Source organism: Babylonia areolata, chromosome 4 (assembly GCF_041734735.1).
Source record: "Babylonia areolata isolate BAREFJ2019XMU chromosome 4, ASM4173473v1, whole genome shotgun sequence".
In the NCBI taxonomy this organism is placed as follows: Eukaryota; Metazoa; Mollusca; class Gastropoda; order Neogastropoda; family Buccinidae; genus Babylonia; species Babylonia areolata.
Window position 1 is genome coordinate 43,654,523 of NC_134879.1, and position 20,682 is coordinate 43,675,204.

Sequence of the window (20,682 nt, forward strand, 5' to 3'; positions counted from 1 at the left end):
GTATTAAATATTTTGCAAAGTACAAGCATGCTTACAAACATTTTCTATGTGGCTGCATGTATGTACCCCAACACACACACGTTTGCATGCATGCACGCACGTGAGCACTCACACATGTACAGATACGTATGTATACACATAAGGCTACCTAAATTAAAAAACATGTTAAATGTGGAAATCACTGCAATTTCTTTTTGCTGAATATTACTCTACATGGTTTGTAGAATCTGAAAATCAACCCTGGGACGCACAGGTCACTGTCCTGCTAGCTAAAAAGTCACATTATGTAATACCTTGTACAAATGACCTACTTCACAATTTTTTACAGGAACATGCAGAAGTTTCACCTCGGAAAGATCTTAGAAAATTACATTCCGTCATCAAATCATATTCATAACACAAACCACAACAGTAAAAGGCAGCCACGGGCACAGGGTCACTCTCTACAGGACTGCAGCAGCAGTAGAGTTCTGCAGACCCTTGGGTATCTGAGCAGCCCTCTTTAGGTTTGCTCTGCTCACCTCCTTGGAGGAAGGGGCTAGAAAAGGTGCCTCAAACATAGCCTGCTTCACTCCTTCCTGGCCAGCTTACCGCAGCTGGTGGGGATCCCTCATAGAGGTCGACCAACAAAAAAGAAGAATAAAGTTATGGTGCTCAACCTTGGCACATGGAACATGAGAACTCTGCTGGATAACATCAAGGCAGACAGACTAGACAATGTGGAAAGCAGCTCTCAGCAAAACGCGCCTAGCAGACAAGGGCCAAATTACATAATGTGGTGGTGGATACACGTTCTTCTGGAGTGATCGCAGCAGCGCTGAAAAACAAGAAGCAGACGTGGGATTTGCCATCATATCCCACCTTGCCTGTAAACTCACCAAGCTTCCACAGGGTATCAACGACTGCCTGATGACACTTCAGGAGCTTTCAGTATGGTCAGCAGAGAAGGTTTGTGGAAGATCATGGTGAAGTTTGGCTGCCCAAGCAAGTTCATCACAATTGTCAAGCAGTTCTGGATGATGGAGACGAGTCAGAGGCCTTCCCAGTGACAAACGGCATCAAACATGGCTGAGTTCTCGCCCCGACTCTGTTCAGTATGGTATTCTCTGCCATGCTGACAGATGCCTTCCATGACTGCAAAGAAGGAATACATGTCAGCTACAGGACTGACAGGAGATTGTTCAACTTCAGGCGCCTGCAGGCTGTTACATTACAAAGGTGAAAGAGACTGTCATCAGATACTTCTTGTTTGCTTATGACTGCACACTCAACACCAGCACAGAGCAGAAGATGCAGTGTGAAATGGACTGCTTCTCACAAGCCTGCAACAACTTTGGTCTCGCCATCAGCACCAAAAAGACTATGTTATGTACCATCCTGCCCCAGGAAAGTCATACCAGGAGCCATGCATCACAGTGAAGGGGCAGAACCTCCAGACAGTCGACAACTTCACCTGCCTGGGCAGCACGCTTTCTCGAGCAATGAACATAGATGCTGAGGTCAAAAGGATTGCCAAAGGATCCGTGCTACCACCATGCTGAATGTCTACTATGCAGTGGTCTTTACCAACCTCCTTTACACCAGTGAAATCTGGACTGTCTACAGCAGACACGCCAAACAGCTCAATCGCTTCCACCTGAACTGTCTCTGCAGACTCCTCCACATCAGGTGGCAGGACAATGTCCCCAACAAGAAGTCCTGGAATGGGTTGGCCTCTGCAGCGTCTACACCCTTCTGCAGAAAGCCCATGTCAGGTGGGCTGGACATGTGGTCAGAATGCCAGACAGTCGACTGCTTAAACAGCTGCTGTATGGAGAACTATGTCAGGGCAAGCGCTCAATTGGAAAGCAAAAGAAATGCTACCAAGATACAAAGACTGCCTCAAAGTGTCCTTTAAAGACATGGGCATTGACATCAACAGGAGACACCTGCTCTGGACTAGTTGCCTGAAATCCCTTCTCTGGTTTGGGTTTTACTGGGAAGACTTAAGTCCTTTTCTCCGATTATGGACATCAGCAGGGATGCCAAAAACCGGTGGATCCTTGGATCATAGGCAGGCTGAAACTTGTCTGGATGGCCTTGGGTCATCTGTACAGGCGTTTTGTTTTGTCTCAGGATATATCCGGTTTTCACATCTGGATATCCAATCCGAACTTTTGTACATTATTTCTGTCTGCATACTTTAAAATGTCACAACACTGGGTGCTGTACCGACTGACAGTCTTAGATCCAGTCTCACCTAATTTCACTGTTGGTTGACCTTTATCATAGAATTCTTTTGATGCACTTTGCTGCACTTTCACCTGCAACACTTAGAGTATAGAACACCTAATTGTTCAATAAAAACAATGAGATACTGACTTTATAAACGGAAACTCAAATGGTATTGTCATACCACAAGATCAAACTGCCTTGTCAAAGTCATTCTCCCAGGAACGATAGAGGGGAAGAGAAGAAGCAGACAAAAGAAAAAAATGGTCTGATAACACTGAAGAGTAGACAGGGCTGAGATTTGCTGAGACACAATCACTCACACACAATCGTCCAGAATGGAGAAGGCTAGTGCACAAGTCAACATCATGGTGCCCAAACAGTTCCCCACAGAGCTAGGGGACCAAGGCAAGGCAGTATGTCTGTCAGTATATCGCGGCAAGCACAGCGCTTTTTTCACAGCGGACGTGGACGTTTCCATGCCGTGTCAACACCCATTTTTTTCGACTTCAGCTGGAGCACATGCCACGAATTCTATGGCATGCCACAGTGGTCAGTATTTTAGCAAATCACAGTGCTCAAAAAACTTAATTTGTTAATTATGACCATACGGCAAACTTTTGTGTGTCCTAGGGTGTTGTTATTTATGACTTTATTCTGGCCAATGAGAAGAAAAAAATTCTATTGCAACGATTTCCACTGAAAAATTACCTTCAGTAGACTACGTATAGATAATGTCTAACATGTACACACAAATATACACACACACTCTCACACACACAATCACCTAAAATCATGAAAAGCAATATCAATTGATCAACTAACAACAGACTCTTCCCAACATTTCATGTTTTTATTTTAACCCTTTTTGACAAATTGTCAAGAATTGATTCAGATGGGACAAAGAAAACAAAGGATGGATGACTGAGGCAAAAGACATTCACAATGGAAGCAAAAATCATGATCAGTGTGACGAGCATGTGCATGTACGTCGACATGCAACCCTTTATGTTTGTGTCAGCATTCCTAACTCTGGACAGGCACGCACACTTGCCCTCACCGTTACAGACCCAGGTGTCTTCTTTCGACAGTGTACCGAAGCAAAACACCTTTCATATTAGAACCTCAAAATATCTGAAAAAAGAAAAGATGTACATCATACTTTTTGCAATTCAGGCATACAGATATCTTCATTCAGCAGTGTGCTGATGAAGCGAAACACCATACTTTGTTGTTAGAACACGAAAACATCTCAAAAAGGAAAGGACAATTCAGTCATGTCTTTTACAATTTACAGGATAGATTGTGAGTCTTGCTTGTGGGAATTTTCTTCTATGTACACTGATGATTTAATTTCGTTTTTTATAGAATAGAATAACATTTGAAAACAAGACCTCTGAGAATGAACATGCAAACATGATGTCTAATGGGAGTCCACAGGACTGGAAAAGACAACACAAACACACACACAAAATAGTCGACACCTTAACAACTTCTGGCTGCTTGAATCTGCACAAGGAAAACATCTGTTCATTATGACATTTGTTCATAACAGTTCTTTTTATGAACTGCATAATAACAATATTCACTGGTAAAGAGCAAATGAAATCAATGCTCCAGATATCTCATTAAACAGTTACATGAAAGCACTGCAAAATGTTTGATCATTTTAAAATATTCACATGTAAATGCAAATCACTCGGTGCTCATTACAATGATCCCAAATGTGGCTTGAAATTACAGCAATACTATTTTACATACGAGGGTCATTCAATAAATAAGGTGAATTTTTCGGTATAAGGACTTCTAATACAGATAGAAGCTTACTTTTTTTCTCTTTTTTTTTCAACGTAGTCTCCCAGCACTGTCACACACTTTTCCCATCTGTGCACAAGCTTCCGTATTCCCTCAGCGTAAAAATCTTTGGACTGATGTCTCAGCCAGTCGCTCACAACACTTTTGACTTCATCGTCACTTTCAAACTTCGTGCCTCTCGTGAACGCTTTCAAGGGACCAAACAGCTGAAAGTCTGAAGGGGCAAGGTCTGGGCTGTAAGGGGGATGAGGGAGCAGTTCCCAGCCCAGCTCGTTGATGGTCTGCACCGTTCGGGCTGCTGTGTGAGGCCTTGCATCTTTGGCACCCACCGGCAGCTGACTTTCGAGTAGCCAAGGTCATCATGGACAATTTTGTGTGCTGTCCCAACAGATAAGCTCAAAGTCCTTGCAATGTCATCCACTGTCACCCTTCTGTCAGACTGAATGAGGTCATTGACTGATTCGATCACCTCAGGAGACCTCACTTCTGTAGGCCTTCCAGGCCTGTCTTCATCCTCAACACTGCTCCGTCCTTCTTTAAACAATTTAGCCCACTTGTAGACATTTTTTCGGCTGAAACATGTGGCACCATACACAGCTGACATTCTCCTATGAATTTCAACTGGTTTGCACCCTTCAGCAACCAAAAACTTGATAACTGACCGCTGTTCAATCCTGGAGCATGCTTCTTGGTCGGCCATCTTTGTTAATCGCCAAAACTCTCAAAGTTTTTTTTAATCTGCAAAACAAATTAAATCTATGTGAAAAAGAAGTAAAACAAAAAACAAAAAAAAACAAAAAAAGTAAGCTTCTATCTGTATTAGAAGTCCTTATACCGAAAAATTCACCTTATTTATTGAATAACCCTCGTAATACTTCGTTGTCAATCAAACCAGTACTCACTCTCCTGGTTACGATCAGAACTGAGGCAAGATCTGGTAGAACTGAATAACTAATCAACTTTTTAAGCAACAATTACTTGAGCTGGGTGGCAAAGGGCAGTTCTTTTTTCTTTTTTTTTCTTTTTTTTTTTTTTTTTTACAAATGCTTGAAAATTATGGTTAAAAAATGCTTAGAAATATACTCCCAAACAAAAGTAAGAAAACGAAACATTTCTGGATGACCCCATGTTTTGGTGAACAGAAGCTAAATACATTCGTAAATCACTTTTGTTCAGCATTTTTTATAAGGAGTTAGGGGGAAAGGGAGGAAAATAAGGAGGTGGGGGTACGAATGGTGTTTCAGTTCCATATGATGCAGTCAGTACGTCACACAGTCCAGTCTATTCAGTGAATGCCATAAAAAATAAACACATATGCTGTGTAGAAGGTAATGTGATCTTAGAAATTAAAAAAACAACAACAAAAACTGCGAGTATACCCATTTATGACTGGATCTAATGACAAAAAACAAACAAAAAACAATCATACAGTCACTCCTGATATTTGGAAAGATGTCTTGGGGGTGAAAATGAGCAAGGGGGGTGGAACATGATATAAACATCAAGAACAGCAATAAATCAGTCATAACAGAACATCCAAAGTCAGCACAGGAATGGAGTAGATAAAAAGTACTCCCTGAATATGTGAGCAAAATGAAGCAGTGTACTGAGTTCAGAGAAGTTGAAGAGGGAAACAAAAACAAACAAAAAAAACCTGGATGTATTTTCCTGGGCCTTTTTTTCTATCCCATGTTCTTTTGAGTTCAAGGTAGTGTCAAAGCATACAGACTGATTCATATCCTCTATAACATACCTGATGAAATAATCTTTTTTTTTCAGGAGCAGATGCCTGACCTACAAAATAAATGAACCCAATGTGCTGGTCAGGCCTTGAGAGCCTAGGCTAGGTTTGAATAAATTATAATTTCTCTTAGAGGTACTGCACTTGGTAGTGTACTGGTGGTGTTAATCCAGACCCTCAGACACACAGGACTGTCCCCCCCACGCCCAGTCTTGTTGCAGACTATATCTTTTTTACATTTAACAGCTTTAACAGCTCCTCTCTGTCTTGAAGTGATCATGATCCATGCAAAAAATGTATGTAAATCAAAAACATGTTTTCAACTGATGTCTCTCTCTCTCTTTTTAAGGAATTCAGTAGAATTCTTACAAATAAAAACTATTTTCTTTTTAAAAAAATTCTAAATAAAGTCAATAAAACAAATTAAAAGTAAAATGTAGCAGAACATAAAAATAAAAGGCAGCAGATGAAGATCGTGAAGGTCACACAACACCAACACAATGCAAATAAGGTTCTTTGGCATCTTGGTGAAAACAAAGCATGCACTTTTCTGTAACCCTGACGTGACTACTTTCAACTGAAACTTCGATCTGTTAAATACACATGTACATGAGGTGACTGCATCTTCATAAATAAAGGATTCTACACAGAATGTTCTCCTCGAATGTACTTCCCAGTTTTGACTGGTTTCAAATGCGAACAAGGTTTTTATTCCCACACACTCAAAACGTCCAAAGGTAGCTGCATATCACACAGGTTAAAAAATAAAAAGTTTTCTCTCTTTAATGACAAAAGTTAAGATATTCAGGCACACAATCCAGCTAATGATTTGTTGTTCCATGCTCCCGTAGTCAGTGTATCAAGGTTTGTAACAACCTTCATCCTCATCTTCTCCCTTCACCCCTGCACTCCCCCCTAGAACCCCCACCCCCCACAAAGTATCACAGAATTGTGGAAACAAATATCACAAAAGTTTGTTTTCTGTTAAAAAAAAATCAAACATGACAAAAGCACAAATCAAAGAACTTGATTTTCAGCAAACCTATGATCAAATGTGTTTCTACATATGCATGTCATGATTTTACACAAAACATTCATCACAAACTCATTATAAAACATGTACAGGTACTTGCAACAACTTTTTCAATCCAAAAAAAAAAAAATCTTTTTTTTTTCCTCCTCTTCCCAGCAATACTGCAATTGGATGAAAACACTTGAAACAAAGTTATCACAGCCAGACTCTCCAAACTCCGCTCCAAATACAAAATGACAATTTGCACTGTTGAACTCTAAGTATTTTAGACACTATACAGTGATGTGAAGAAGACAACGAACCATGCCCAAGATTTGTTTTCAATTAAAAAACAACAAAACAATAATAACGTGAACATGGAAATCTGACAGAGCACAGAAAGATAAATGGGAACATGGAAAGAAACTTAATGTATGAACAGATTTTCATTTCTTTGATCGAAATATGTTATCGAAGTAAGAGCATCATACACAGAATCCAGCCGATTCCTCCAAAAGAAAGACAAGATCACAGTAGACTTATTCACAGACAGAAACACAAATTATCACATCCTTCAAAAGACCTACAAAAAGAGAAAGAGTTGAAGAAACAGAAAAAGAAAAGTGGGATTGGGCCCATGACAGACTGACCCAACAGCTGGAGACAAACCAACACAATGTTCATGCTGATGAAAAGAGATCAGCAAAAGAACAGAACGTCGATAACAGCTCATCCCTCCCATGAAAAAAACAAACAGCAGGAGGATGTGCAGGCCCACTTTCATCATATTTTCGTCGGGGTTCCCTTGTTATCTTTAGCCAGAAACGTGTGCGCATGTGCATCTCCGTTTTCTTTTTTTTCCAGGTCACCAGAAGGCAAAAATTTTGTCGTGGAAATAGCTGTCCTGACAAAAGGATTTTGAATATTTTTGGTGCCTATTTTTGCAGATTTACAAGATATATCTAATTTTATAATTACGCCCATTATTTGCTTTAGTCTTCTATCTTTACTTTGAGCGTGTTTCTTGTCATATATCTACCATTACATGTTCAAACTGATCCGTTTATAAACTCTGCTGAAAAGTTGTCCAAACAAAAGCACTGTACACCCAGAAAAGCGGGTTACGGTGGTGGGCTGCGCGTGTTGTCATATGACCTGTTTCTTGCACTGCGAGCGACGAAAAGTCCACCACAAAAGCGGGCTGTACACCCTCCCTAATAACAAGGTGAGACAGAAAGACAGATCACATATCATTACATACAATAACATCATGCACTGCTACATACAAGAAAACCACACAACGTTACATACAAGAAGACAATGCATCGTCACATACAAGAAGCCCATGCATTGTTGCATGCAAGAAGACCAGGCATCATTGCATACAATCTCCAAAAACTGTTGACAGAGATATAAAACCACACATAACACAAAATGTTCATATAGCTTAAATGATCTGCAAAGTGGAGGAAGGGAGAATGTTGTTTCTGCTGGATCTAAATTAGATATTAAGAATAGAGATAATCAAGTTTTCTAGTATCTTGTACACAAACAGGATGGGGAGTTTGGAAAGGATCAGCAAGCGACCAGTCATCACTATGGACATCATCAGACAAAACAGTCACTCAAACACAGCGACAGGAAGAGCATTTTTCATTCATGAATGAGGAGCATCTCTCATTGACAATTCTCATTTTAATCTTTGTCTTGAAAGCTGTTACATCTACACAGCTTCAGATATTTCTGCTGTATGGGAACATGCATGATAAGTCTTAGAAATAATGGTATGTATCATAAACATATTTTCAAAACATTTTCATCATCTACGAATACATGTGTAACATGATGAATAAGATTAGTTTCAAGACACTGCCATAAAAGTGAAACAAGGGTTGGGAATTACATCTCTGTCGTTCTGACAGCCGTTGTGAGAAACAAGGGGTAAAAATATCCACAGGCCCCCAGACCTGCCAGCCTCTATAAATGGAGGGGGAAGGTGGGGGGCAAATAAGACAGTCAGTATGTACACTTTTAATGAAGCATCATATCATGAAATCCATATTTACTTTTTTCACAACCTACTTGATAACGTTTTCTGTCAGTTGATCACATCTGGAGGGTCCTACTAATTTTGTCTCTGCTTTCTTAAGCTGCAGTTAAAAACCCAAATGGCTTACACATAGTGAAGAGCTTGTGGTTGGTTTTGACTAGTCAAGTAGTCAAGGACTGAGCACATGACTGGTTAATCTGTTTCACAATGACTGGACAGTCGTGGGAACTGTCCAAAACATAATGGTAAGTACTGCAAGAGTGAAAATCATGGCAACTCATGTATTTGTCAAATCTGCATCCACATGTCGACCATTTCACTGTGATCAAACATAGCCATGTCCTAGTGTCTGACACCTCCACAATTTTAATTCTGAGTTAGACAGAATTAATCAGAATTAATTACATTCAAATGAATTCTGCCACCCACAGTGGCTTTGTCATGACTAAATCTTTATCAATGCCATGTGGCGGTCATGTTACTCCCTGATTTCTCTGATCTACAGCCTAAATTAGTGGCCGCTGACAGGTTACAACAGTCATTAGCAACCAACTCTAAAATTCACAGGCTGAATAAGTATCAGCCATCTCTAAAATGTATCATCATTTTTTTCTTTATAAACAGTCACTGTAAACATCAGTTACACTCTTCCAGGCACAGTAGATTTTCCCTCTCATTTATACCGCAATAACTAATCATAATTCATCTATTGATGTCAACTTTTTTTTCTTCAAAAAACTGACGCACTGACTTTCTAATATTGACAAACAATGCACTCTCCAAATATCAGCATAACTTGTCATCAAGACAGGATAAATAAACAAACATTTTCATTATATACAAAAGTATATTCAGATTCAGTACAATGGAGAGAAAAAAAACAGGTTTCTTTCAAAAGCTTTCATATCAACAACCAACCACTGGCAAACATTCAAACACATCCACTCTTTCCCCTGAAACAGAAACTGTCTACAACCAGAACTTTAGAGAGAGAGAGAGCACATACACATATGCACAGACACCAAACTGCTGTCCAATCACATGAATTTGAGCATGTCCAAAGGGGGATAAGGCCAGAGAGACAGAGTGAAGGTTTCAAGGAAGACAATCCATTCAGTATCTTCTGTCCAGGGAAGGGAGGGTGTAGTTGCTCAGGAAACTTTTGGAAGTCTTGGCAGCAGTCGTCTGAAAACACACACATGACCACCTTGATTTAATGGCTGACACCCCACAAACACACACATCACAAAGTGTTTTAGTTTTTTTTCTTAAATGGACAACAGATATGGGTGTATTTTCAACACATGATACACAACACATCACTTTGTGTAGTGTGATATTTTGTTAGTGGACTTCACAATGCAGATTTGTGCATTTTCAACATTTGATACATGATACAAAATGATATAACAAACAAACACAACACAAAGTGTAATGTGTTTTTTATGGACAATACAACATAAACATGTGCATTTTCAACACACAACTTTCCACATACATCACTCAGTGTAAAGTGATAATGATGACATTGTTTTAATGGACAACACAATATATAATACAACATAAACATGTGCATTTTCAACACACGACTTTCCACATACATCACTCAGTGTAAAGTGATGATGATGACATTGTTTTAATGGACAACACAATATCAACATGTGCATTTTCAACTACAAAGTATTTTCTTTGCACAAGAAATGCCGAGACACAAAGGAAAAAAACAAAAACCTGATTCCCTGTTCAATTTTGTTGTCAGTATCACTTTCAGTTTCAATTTTTAAAAGGCATCACTGCTTTTGGATAAATCCATACATGCTACACCACCAGTCAGCAGATGCTTGACAGCAACATAACCAAACGAGCTTATGCCTTGACCGCATGTATAAACATTTGTGTATATATCAGAATGGATTTCTCCTACAGAATTTTGAATTTTGCCAAAGAACAACACACTTTTATGGCCAAGGGTTCTTTTTCAATGTGCCAAGTGCTTGCTGTACACAGGACTTAAGTTTATAGTCTCATCCGAATGACCAGACACTCAGTCTGATTTTCCAGGCCAACTCGTGAGAAAGGGTGAATGCGGGAATCAACCCAGACCCTCACAGACACCGTATTGTCAGATAAGCATCCTAACCATTCTGCCACCTTCTCTCTGGTCATCCATCATGATGTGTGTAAGTAGGATGATTTAGGAGGTATGTGTGTGTTGTGAGTGATGTTACATTGCTTTAAAACAGTATTTCTATGAGTTTATATCTTTAACAGGTAAGTGCTATATCAATGAACACATATCATTATTACTGAACATGATCATTACTATATAACTGTGAGATGGTTAACAGACATGAAGGGCCATGACAGCTCATCCCTCCCATGAACTGAAAAAATCAAACCACATTCTGTCAAGGCAGTTAAAACTGCACTTGTTCTACTTCTGGTCAGGAAAGTCAAAGCACATTTGGTTGAGTCAGGCCAGATCGATCTAAACCTCTTCCAGTATGTGAACGATAAGAGTAAGTGACTACATATCCAAGAGTCTGACACAAAAATCAGTCAGAGAGAGAGAGACACAGAGAGAAATACAAGGTATTCAATTCATTCAAAGGCCTGAGCCTCAAATGAAGAGGGGCAACATGAACAATAACAAACAAAAACAAGAGAGACAGAGAAATGAGACTGAGAGAGGGAAGTGAGAGAAGAAGACACAGGCCTGAAACAAAACAGTCACAAAGGAAAGCCAACAAAATGATCACAATTTAATGACCATGCAAACATTTTTAGCACTGCATGATGAAACTAAATGCTGTTCGTGATTTGAAGAAACTATCCTGTAGAGAGGGGAAATCAATGTCTGTTTTGTCAAAGAACGACACTAGCCTTTGACTTTTCACCCCGCTTATTGCATCAAAAACCAGAGGATGACAGGAAAGTTCTTTTCAATACCTATCATCTCACTAATTTTGGACAAATACAACTTGCAATTGCTAAGTGCAAAGAAAATACCACTGTTTAACACACACACACACACCAGCGCACGTACACACAAATGCACACACACACAGATGCACACACAAACACACAAATGCACACACACACTCAAACACACATACACACACCCACCCAAACACATGCACACACACACACACATATCAGAGACTGGGTGATAACATCGACTCACCTAGTTTATATACACATTAGTCAAAACTAACCAACAGATGGTTCTAACACTGCTCTATTTTCTAATTCTGTTCTATAGCTGAAATCAGCTCACAACACCCACATTGGGCAGGAGATGCATCACATAAAACACACAATGAGGTCAGTAATACTAATAGGCAAAGGACTAACTAAACACAAAGACTGTTGCGCATAACTTGAAAGATCAAAGTAAACACACACACACACACACACACACACTACAGAAGCAGGCTGTATACTCTTCTTGTTTTTGTTCTGGTCAGGGGGTCATTCAGGTCAACAACAACAGATAAATAAACTTCGGCTATAGAACTCCCCAGGAGTGAGCAGTGAATCTATCAATCACAATGACATCAAATCCTGAAAATGACAAGTCACTGACTTACATATGCACATCTGTCTTCCAGACGAATGTCACCCTCTCACTTTCACACACTTTTCAGATCAATCCTTCTTTTAAACTGGGTGCCTGGGAAAGGAAGGGATTTTGGGATTTAAAAAAAAAAGAAAAGAAAAGAAGAAAAGGGATTTGGTGGGATCATGCGGAAGGAGGTAAGATTGGGGAATGTTGGGAGGCAAAACTGGGTCACACTGAACAAAGCTGGTCAGAACGGGACTTCACCATAAACAACAAACTGATACATAACGACTCATCCAGAAACGACAAAGGGTTGGAGGGAGTAGGGAGGAGGAGGAGGAGGAGGCCGAGGGAGGTAAGCAGGGATGGGGTGGGGGAGAAGGTTGGGATGAGGGGGATGTGAGGATTGTGGCGACAACTGACCTGATGTGGTTTGTAGGGACTAGTGGAGGATGGAAACTGCCCCACCTTCACTCCCACTCTGCCCTGTCGCCCAGTGTCCTGGGCACACACACACACACACACACACACACACAAGCACGCACACCCACACATGTACACACACACACACCACACACACACGCAAGGACCACAAATGTCATCTTGCAGGTTAGTCAGCCTAGCCACCAACAAAGCAACTTAGAACGACAGAGTGCTAAAGTCTCTGGACACTGAGCCTTGGTCATTAGAGGCTGCAGGAATACCCTTCACCTTACCACAACAGACACTCACTACACAATTTGTCTTTCTTTCCCTCTACCCTGAACTCACAATAAAAATGCACTCACACACAAAAACTACTCTAGGATTTCAATTTGTAGATCTTCAACAACAGAAAAAGAGGAAGAAAAAGAAATGCACTACATCAGCGTTATGTTGCTCAATATCTCCATCTGTACAAATTAAAATTTCTTCATACAAAAACATATTTTATAAGTCAGCCCATGGCAAAAAGATAAGCAAAATCACAAAGCACTGCTAGTTACAGAATACAGAATGCTTCACCTCATCGAGAGAAAATCACTCATCCATTCTCCTGTCCTCTATGTAGACACTGACAAGGAAAAGCATCAGGTACATAAAACAATATCTGCCTCATCTGTTCCACAACCAACCAAAGACAAGCATTCATTTAGAAGGAAACTTCATTCTGGGAAGCTGGACAGAAGTGTAAGATACTTCAAGGCTTTACAGGAAACACGACAAGCATCAAGCATTTAACATTTACAGCAAAAAGATGATTCTTGTAGGTAATGGTATAAGCTGTGTGTAAGAGAAGAAGAAAGCATGTACATATGCATAAACACAGAAACACACAGAAAAAGAAATTTGTGACAATTTACATATACTGACCTCTTCATTCACAACATACCACAACCTTGCAGATATACACAAAGAAATAATGCACTGAACAGACTCACATAGAAGCCTTCTTCAGAATTAAAGCAATATTTTTTTTATGTAGAGAACAGTCAACATCAGAGGCACATCCTTGGTTTATGCACATGGATGTACGTGTCTTTACTTGTGCCTCATTTTCTTTTCCAGGCATTTTTTTTGTTTGTTTGTTTTTGGTTTTATCTGGTTCAAAAAGGGCCAGCATGAACAGTTTTTAAGCCCTGATAAATATGGCCCTGCATGATCAACTACATTTTGATTTTGTCATTTTTGTTGTTGTTTTTTCAGATTTTACAGGGTCTGGTATTTAGTTGTTTTTTTATTCAGCACCGTACTGCTGGCTGGGCTAAAAGCAACAACAGATAAGAGGTTAGTGAAGCAATCAAGGTTACTACTTTTTGCTTTTTTGTGGTGTTGTTTTTTTATCAGCAAACCTTGTGTTTCACATTGAGCATGTATGCATGTGGCTGAAGCTTGACTGAATAACGCAGGAGATGAATGATGAGCACCTAAAGGTAGGCGGCCTGTTGTGAAATGACTCTGTGCTTGTAAAGCAGTTAGAGCTTGAACTCTGACTGAAGATAGGCGCTATACAAGTATCTGTAATAACAATAATGATAATAACAATCTCACCTTGTGTGGCTTGTAAGCGTTGTTGATGGTGGGGAGGAGGGAGGAGGCCGAGGTGTCGCCCACCTTGGTGAAGGTGGAGGGGAAGGAGGTGGAATGGAAGCTGGGGTTAAAGGTTGACGTGTGCATCGGTACCCGTGGCAACAGACCCGTGTGGTGTGAGAACCCCGTGTCCGTCTGTCGCTGACGATGCCGTCGCTGTCACACACAACAGGAGGAACATGTTGTGGTGTAAACAATGAGAACAACAGTGTTTTGCACCGCTTCACAATCACATAAAATAAAAAGTATTACGCAGCACAAGACCTCTGATAAGTTTTTGTTTTGTTCTCACTCACTTGGGACTGCAAGTCTTCTCCCTTAGACTTCCCCCCACAGAGACCCTATCCAATGCCCAGTGGGTGTCTGAATGGCCCAGCCTGTAGCTTTCACCATTAGAAACAAGGAATTATTTTTCTTCATCCACCTCTTCAGTGTGGGAGCCCCTGCTCTTGTTCACATTTGATTGTCAGTGGCTGTAAAACACTGTCCTCGTTGCCTTTTTTGTTGTTCGCATGGAGAGAGTTACATTAAATCTTCATAGCTGATAAACACGCAATACATCCTTTCCACTTCAAAGCATCAGGGATGCATATTAAACATAAGCTTTATCAGAAGCCTTGGCAACATAACAGCTGAACTGTAAAATTGTTTTCTGAAAAGAGTAAACAAATTAAAAGTATTTATCAAATAAACTGTTTTATTAACTACTGAAACTGGCATGATAAAGTTGATATACTTCCATGGAAGAAAAATGCTACAATCAATCTATAAAATCAAGCTGATCAAATTAGACTATATCATATCTCTCTTTTAAGTGATAAAACAAGATTATTTGTTCTGTCACTTGTTCTCTATCTTGTGTGTCGAACTCTCATACACACATACGTATTTATCAGATATACACACATTCACACACATACTCTCTCTCTCTCTCACTCACTCTAATACACACATCCACAAACAATAAATTCCTAAACTTTAATCTTGTAAACACAAAAGTTGAAAATTTAATTCACTGAAATTAATTTGGAGTTCCTTCCATTTCAAACAAATCTTTGGGATTCAAAACAATGAACAGCACATATTATCATGCTTGATCACTATCTTGCTTAAAGAAAGAAAGAAAATACTGTAAAAATATACCAAAGAAACAAAGTAAGAAAAGAGTGAGTGGGGAACAGGAGAAGGAACAAGGTAGGATAAAGCAGAGAGAAAAAAAAACGAAGAGTGGAAAAAGAGGAAAGGAAAGAAAAAGAAAGAAAAAAAAGAAAAGAAAAACACAAAGAATGAAAATGAAAGAAGAAAAAAATCACTGCAAAAAACAGAATGCAGACAGCAAAAATGTTAACGTGTAGAATTAAAGATTATATGCACACAACACTGAGTCAACTTTTTTTTTCTTTCTTCTTGTTCGTCAGAAACTTTTGAAAACAATTTTTTTTTCAATTATTACTATTCCAAAACTATGAAAGAGTGACAGGAGAGAGAATATGTAAAATAAAGGATGTTCACCCAGAATGATGTTAATCAAACAGAAAAACAAGTCAAAAGGAATGCATTAATTTCCAGTCACTAACTTTAAACCCCTGACTGCTGTCAGGCATCTGCTTGGCAGATGTGGTGTAGCGTATATGGATTTGTCCGAACGCAGTGACGCCTCCTTGAGCTACTGAAACTGAAACTGCTGAAGCTTGGTGAAAAGAGACCACTGTCCCGCAGGTTTGAAGCACAGTCACTGTGTTGTGTGTACTGATCAACAGTATCACTCATTTTGCTGAACAAAAGTGATGCAATCCTAAGAGGATAGAGTCCAGATATAGAATGGTGAATGTTACCCTGACCTGCGCACTCTGCCTTACTGCATTGCATCCCATTGTACTGTACTGTAGTGTCCTGTATTGTTGTATTGTACAGTCACAACAGATTTCTCTGTGTTAAATTCACGCTGCTCTCCATAGGGAGAGCACATTGCTATGGTAAAACGCCAGCTATGTTTTTGCTTCTTTTTTTCAGCCTGCAAATGTACAAGTTTTCCTATCAAAGTGGATTTTTTCCTACACAATTTAGCCAAGGAAAACCCTTTTGTTGCCAAGTGTTCTTTTATGTGTACTAAGTGCAACACACAGGACCTCGGTTTATCGTCTCATCTGAATGACTAGCTTCCAGACCACCACTCAAGGTGTAGCGGAGGAGGAGAAAATACTGGGGAGAGCGGGATTTTAATCTGTGCACTCAGATTTCCTCGCTTCCCATGTGGATGCATTACCACTGGATTATCAGTCCCCAGCAGTAGCAGTGAAGGTGTTAACTGTGTTGTACTGTGATCATGAAAAAAAAAGGTCAAAAAACAATGTGCACAAGTGATTCGAAATGAAGCCTGTTGAAAGCTCCATCATGGATGTTTATCAGAACACAGAGCCTGGCTCTGCAAGAACTTTACATTCTCACAGTAAAGACTGTTGCAAAACTTTCTGAGACACATGCAGAAATATTTGCATGAGCAAGAACGACACACACACACACACACACACAGAGATGCACTTGCAGTTATCATTGCCTTATCATCAATCATGAAAATTTGCCTCGTTTCCCTTCAGCATGTATGAAAATTTGTGAAACTTTTTTTGTTGTAGCTATTTTCCAAGCACAAATGTTTGCTCACACACACACACACACACACACAGCAAAGATAACCAGGACTGTCACATAAACAGACTCAGCTATACCCTACTGTACGCAAGCAGGAGCCAAGCCAGGCTGACTGATCCAAAGAAACAACAACAGACCACAGGAATCACGCAGCAAGGAAAACGCAGAGAGTAGTCCACCACACACTGCACACACCACGCCGTCATCAGCAAGGTCAGGGTCAGCAACACGCCAAGGTGGTGACACACACACCCTCACCCCCCACACCTCCCCCTTTACCTTCTTCTTCTTCTGACCCGTCTCTTTAGCGCCAGTGCCGCCGTTGTCTTCCACTTCAGAAGAGGAGAAAACGTCCACCTTGGGGAGAGACAACTTGCCTGCCTCACCCCCACCTCCTTCTTCTCCTCCACCACCACCACCACCTACCCGTTTGTTGCGCTCCTTCATGGTCTGAGCCTGGATGGGCAGGGACTGGGCCTTGATGCTGGGGTACATGGGGATCTCCGCTGGCGGGTTCTTCAACGGGGAGCGGGGCTCGTCCGGCGTGGTCTTGTCAGCACCGTTCACCAGGGCGGCGCTGTCGGCGTCCCCGCCGTTCATCACGGGGGCCGTGTCACCGGTAGGCGGGGGGTTCTCTGCGGCCCGCTCCTGCTGCTGCTGCTGGCGCTTGGCCATGGCTGCCGCTCGCTTGTCTGCGTCCCTGGGGAGAGACAAAGTAGGTAGGGTTAGTGTTGGCATCTCTGGGGAGACAGTACAGTTAATTTCACCACTTTTTGTGTTCTCCTTTTTTTGTTTGTTTTTTAGGTGGTGGTGTTGTTTTTTTTAGATGATATATTCAGCTCTTAGTGGAACAGAACTGGTTAAGAGTTTTATCAAAATTGCAAGACTATTCCAGTCAATAAAGGGCAAAACATGTTTTTCCACCACTTTTTCACGACTGTGTACAAAACAATGATTGCACACACACACACACACACACACACACACACGCACTGTGCTTATTTGCGGTCTTTAAAGCCATGCCCTGCTCCCAGGCGCTGACAGCCCTGTCACACTGTGCTCACCTGAGGTCTTTGAAGTAGCGATGCCTGAGCGCCTGTCTGGCGGTGATCCTGTCGTCAGGGTCATAGGTACACATCTGGTAGATGAGCTCTATGGCCTCCTGGGACACGTGGGACAGCAGGCGCTCAATGCCAGACTTTTTCTTGGGGGGAAAGTTGAAGTTCATGCCTCGTGACCTGCACCAAAAACACACACTGGGGTCTGCTGAACACAGTTGAAACATTTTTATGTTTACTAAATCAAAAATCTTTTTAAATAGCAGTTACAGTTTCAGTTTCAAGGGGGTGCCAAAGTTTAAATACTGAACCATAAATGCTACACCACATTTGCTTTGAAAAAAAAAAAATTTAAGGTGGAGGGAATGGGGGTGGGGTGGGGGTGGGTTGGGAGCAAATGCCTGGCTTATGCATTATAAACAACTAAATGAATACCTTAACATGTTATAAATTGAAACACAGGCAAATGACTGAAATAAAACAAGAATACACATGGGCCACATTCAGTGAACTTGTGAATATCCACGTGTACAGTCTCACACAAGCATGCTATGCGCATGCACACACACACACATACCATCTCTCTCACAGTTACATAACACATGAAACAATATGCACTCTCACAGACACACAGGCCCCACCATCCACACATATACAATATACAATAAAACATGCATGCACATGCACGCCTGCACACACACACGCACACACAAACACACACACACGTACAATACACCAACAACAGCCACAGTAACAATTTCTGACACAGCATCAGCACAGATAGGTCTAACAGTCACCACAGACCATGATCAGTGAGACTACGTGACTGACCTCTTGAGCTTGTTGAGGACGCTGGGGTCTGGAGTGCCCATGATGTCGTGGATCTTGGCGATCTGGTCCACCTCATTGGAGCCCGGGAACAGCGGGTGTAGACTGCAAATCGCATCCAACACATCATCCACATGCTGTGTCTCCACATCCAACACATATACAGACACTGTGTCTACACATCCAACACATTATCCACATATTATATCCACACCTCCATCATATTGTCAACACGTGTCCACATCCAATACATTATCAACACATTATCTGTACACATCCAACATGTTATCCACGAGCGCAACAGCCGAGTGGTTAAAGTGTTGGATTTTCAATCTGAGGGTCCCAGGTTCGAATCTCAGTAACAGCAACTGGTAATGGGTGGAGATCTCCCATATCTGCAGGCCTGCTAGAGCCTGAACCTCTTCATGTGTATACGCACTCAGAAGATCAAATACACACGTTAAAGATCCTGTAGGTGGATAGTAGTTTGCACAGGACAGGAATGTCAGACCCTGCTGGAGTCTGCACTAGTGGGTCACATTAAGTATGTGTAATTAAACCTGTAATCCATGTCAGCGTTTGGTGGTTTATGGAAACAAGAACATACCCAGCATGCACACCCCCAGAAACATAGTATGGCTGCTTACATGGTGGGGAAAATAAACAAAAAGGTCATACACATAAAATGCTACCTGTCAGAGTGACGTCTGTATGAGTGTGCATGTGTGTGTGACCGAAACCTGACTGAATGACACAGGAAACAAATGATGAGCACCCAACAGCAGCAGTCAGCTGGCTCTACCCAGGTAGTCAGCCTGTTGTGCAAATGACCCTGAGTTTGCAAAGCGCCTGGAACTTGGTCCCCAACCAAGGATAGGCACTATATGAGTACACATATCATTCATTCATTCACTGATTATGTCTCTACACATCCATTCTTTCTGAACAAAAAAAAAGACCCCCCCCCCCAAAAAAAATCTGGGACCTATTCAAATGAAAATGTTCATGCATTTTACAAAGCTGGCATGATAGAGTTTCACTTAAAAAAAAGACGCAAAAGGACCCATATCAAGAGTATGAGCCTACACTTGTCAACTCAAGCTGCCATGTTTTTTGTTTTCCTACAGAGATAAAAAAACAGAAAAGGCAACTCTCTGATTCGCACATACAGAATGAGTGCATCATTGCAGATGATTTTGTGGACCTGGCAAGTTGTTTGCATGTTAGTGAAGCAACTTAATCTGTATCAAAATTATTTACAATCACCCTCAAAATAGTTGAATAATACCACAAAAACGGGCCACAACATTTACCATAGGTAATGTTTCTTCTTCTTCTGCGTTCGTGAGCTGCAACTCCCACGTTCACTCGCATGTACACGAGTGGGCTTTTACGTGCATGACCGTTTTTACCCCGCCATGTAGGCAGCCATACTCCGCTTTCGGGGGTGTGCATGCTGGGTATGTTCTTGTTTCCATAACCCACCGAACGCTGACATGGATTACAGGATCCTTAACGTGCGTATCTGATCTTCTGCATGCATTTACGCACGAAGGGGGTTCAGGCACTAGCAGGTCTGCACATATGTTGACCTGGGAGATCGTAAAAATCCCCACCCTTTACACACCAGGCGCCGTCACCGTGATTCGAACCCGGGACCCTCAGACTGAAAGTCCAACGCTTTAA

The 20,682-nt window shown here is 41.1% G+C and overlaps 1 protein-coding gene across 5 annotated transcripts in view; it reads right to left on the bottom strand.

Moving 5' to 3' along the window:
- Nucleotides 1–6,108: 6,108 nt before the first annotated feature.
- The window catches only part of LOC143281205 (MAPK/MAK/MRK overlapping kinase-like), a 66,534-nt gene continuing 51,960 nt past the window's right edge, over nt 6,109–20,682 (bottom strand). For 3 of the 5 annotated variants that reach the window (XM_076586275.1, XM_076586274.1, XM_076586279.1), the window contains 6 exons: nt 19,000–19,101; nt 18,175–18,348; nt 17,537–17,810; nt 14,423–14,617; nt 12,815–12,892; nt 6,109–10,014 (listed from right to left, as the gene is read on the bottom strand). In XM_076586275.1, the coding sequence (XP_076442390.1) occupies nt 9,943–10,014; nt 12,815–12,892; nt 14,423–14,617; nt 17,537–17,810; nt 18,175–18,348; nt 19,000–19,101 (895 nt within the window). In that variant the 3' untranslated portion in view covers nt 6,109–9,942. The remainder of the gene's footprint in view (nt 10,015–12,814; nt 12,893–14,422; nt 14,618–17,536; nt 17,811–18,174; nt 18,349–18,999; nt 19,102–20,682) is intronic. The other 2 variants (XM_076586277.1, XM_076586278.1) reach the window with 2 other exon arrangements.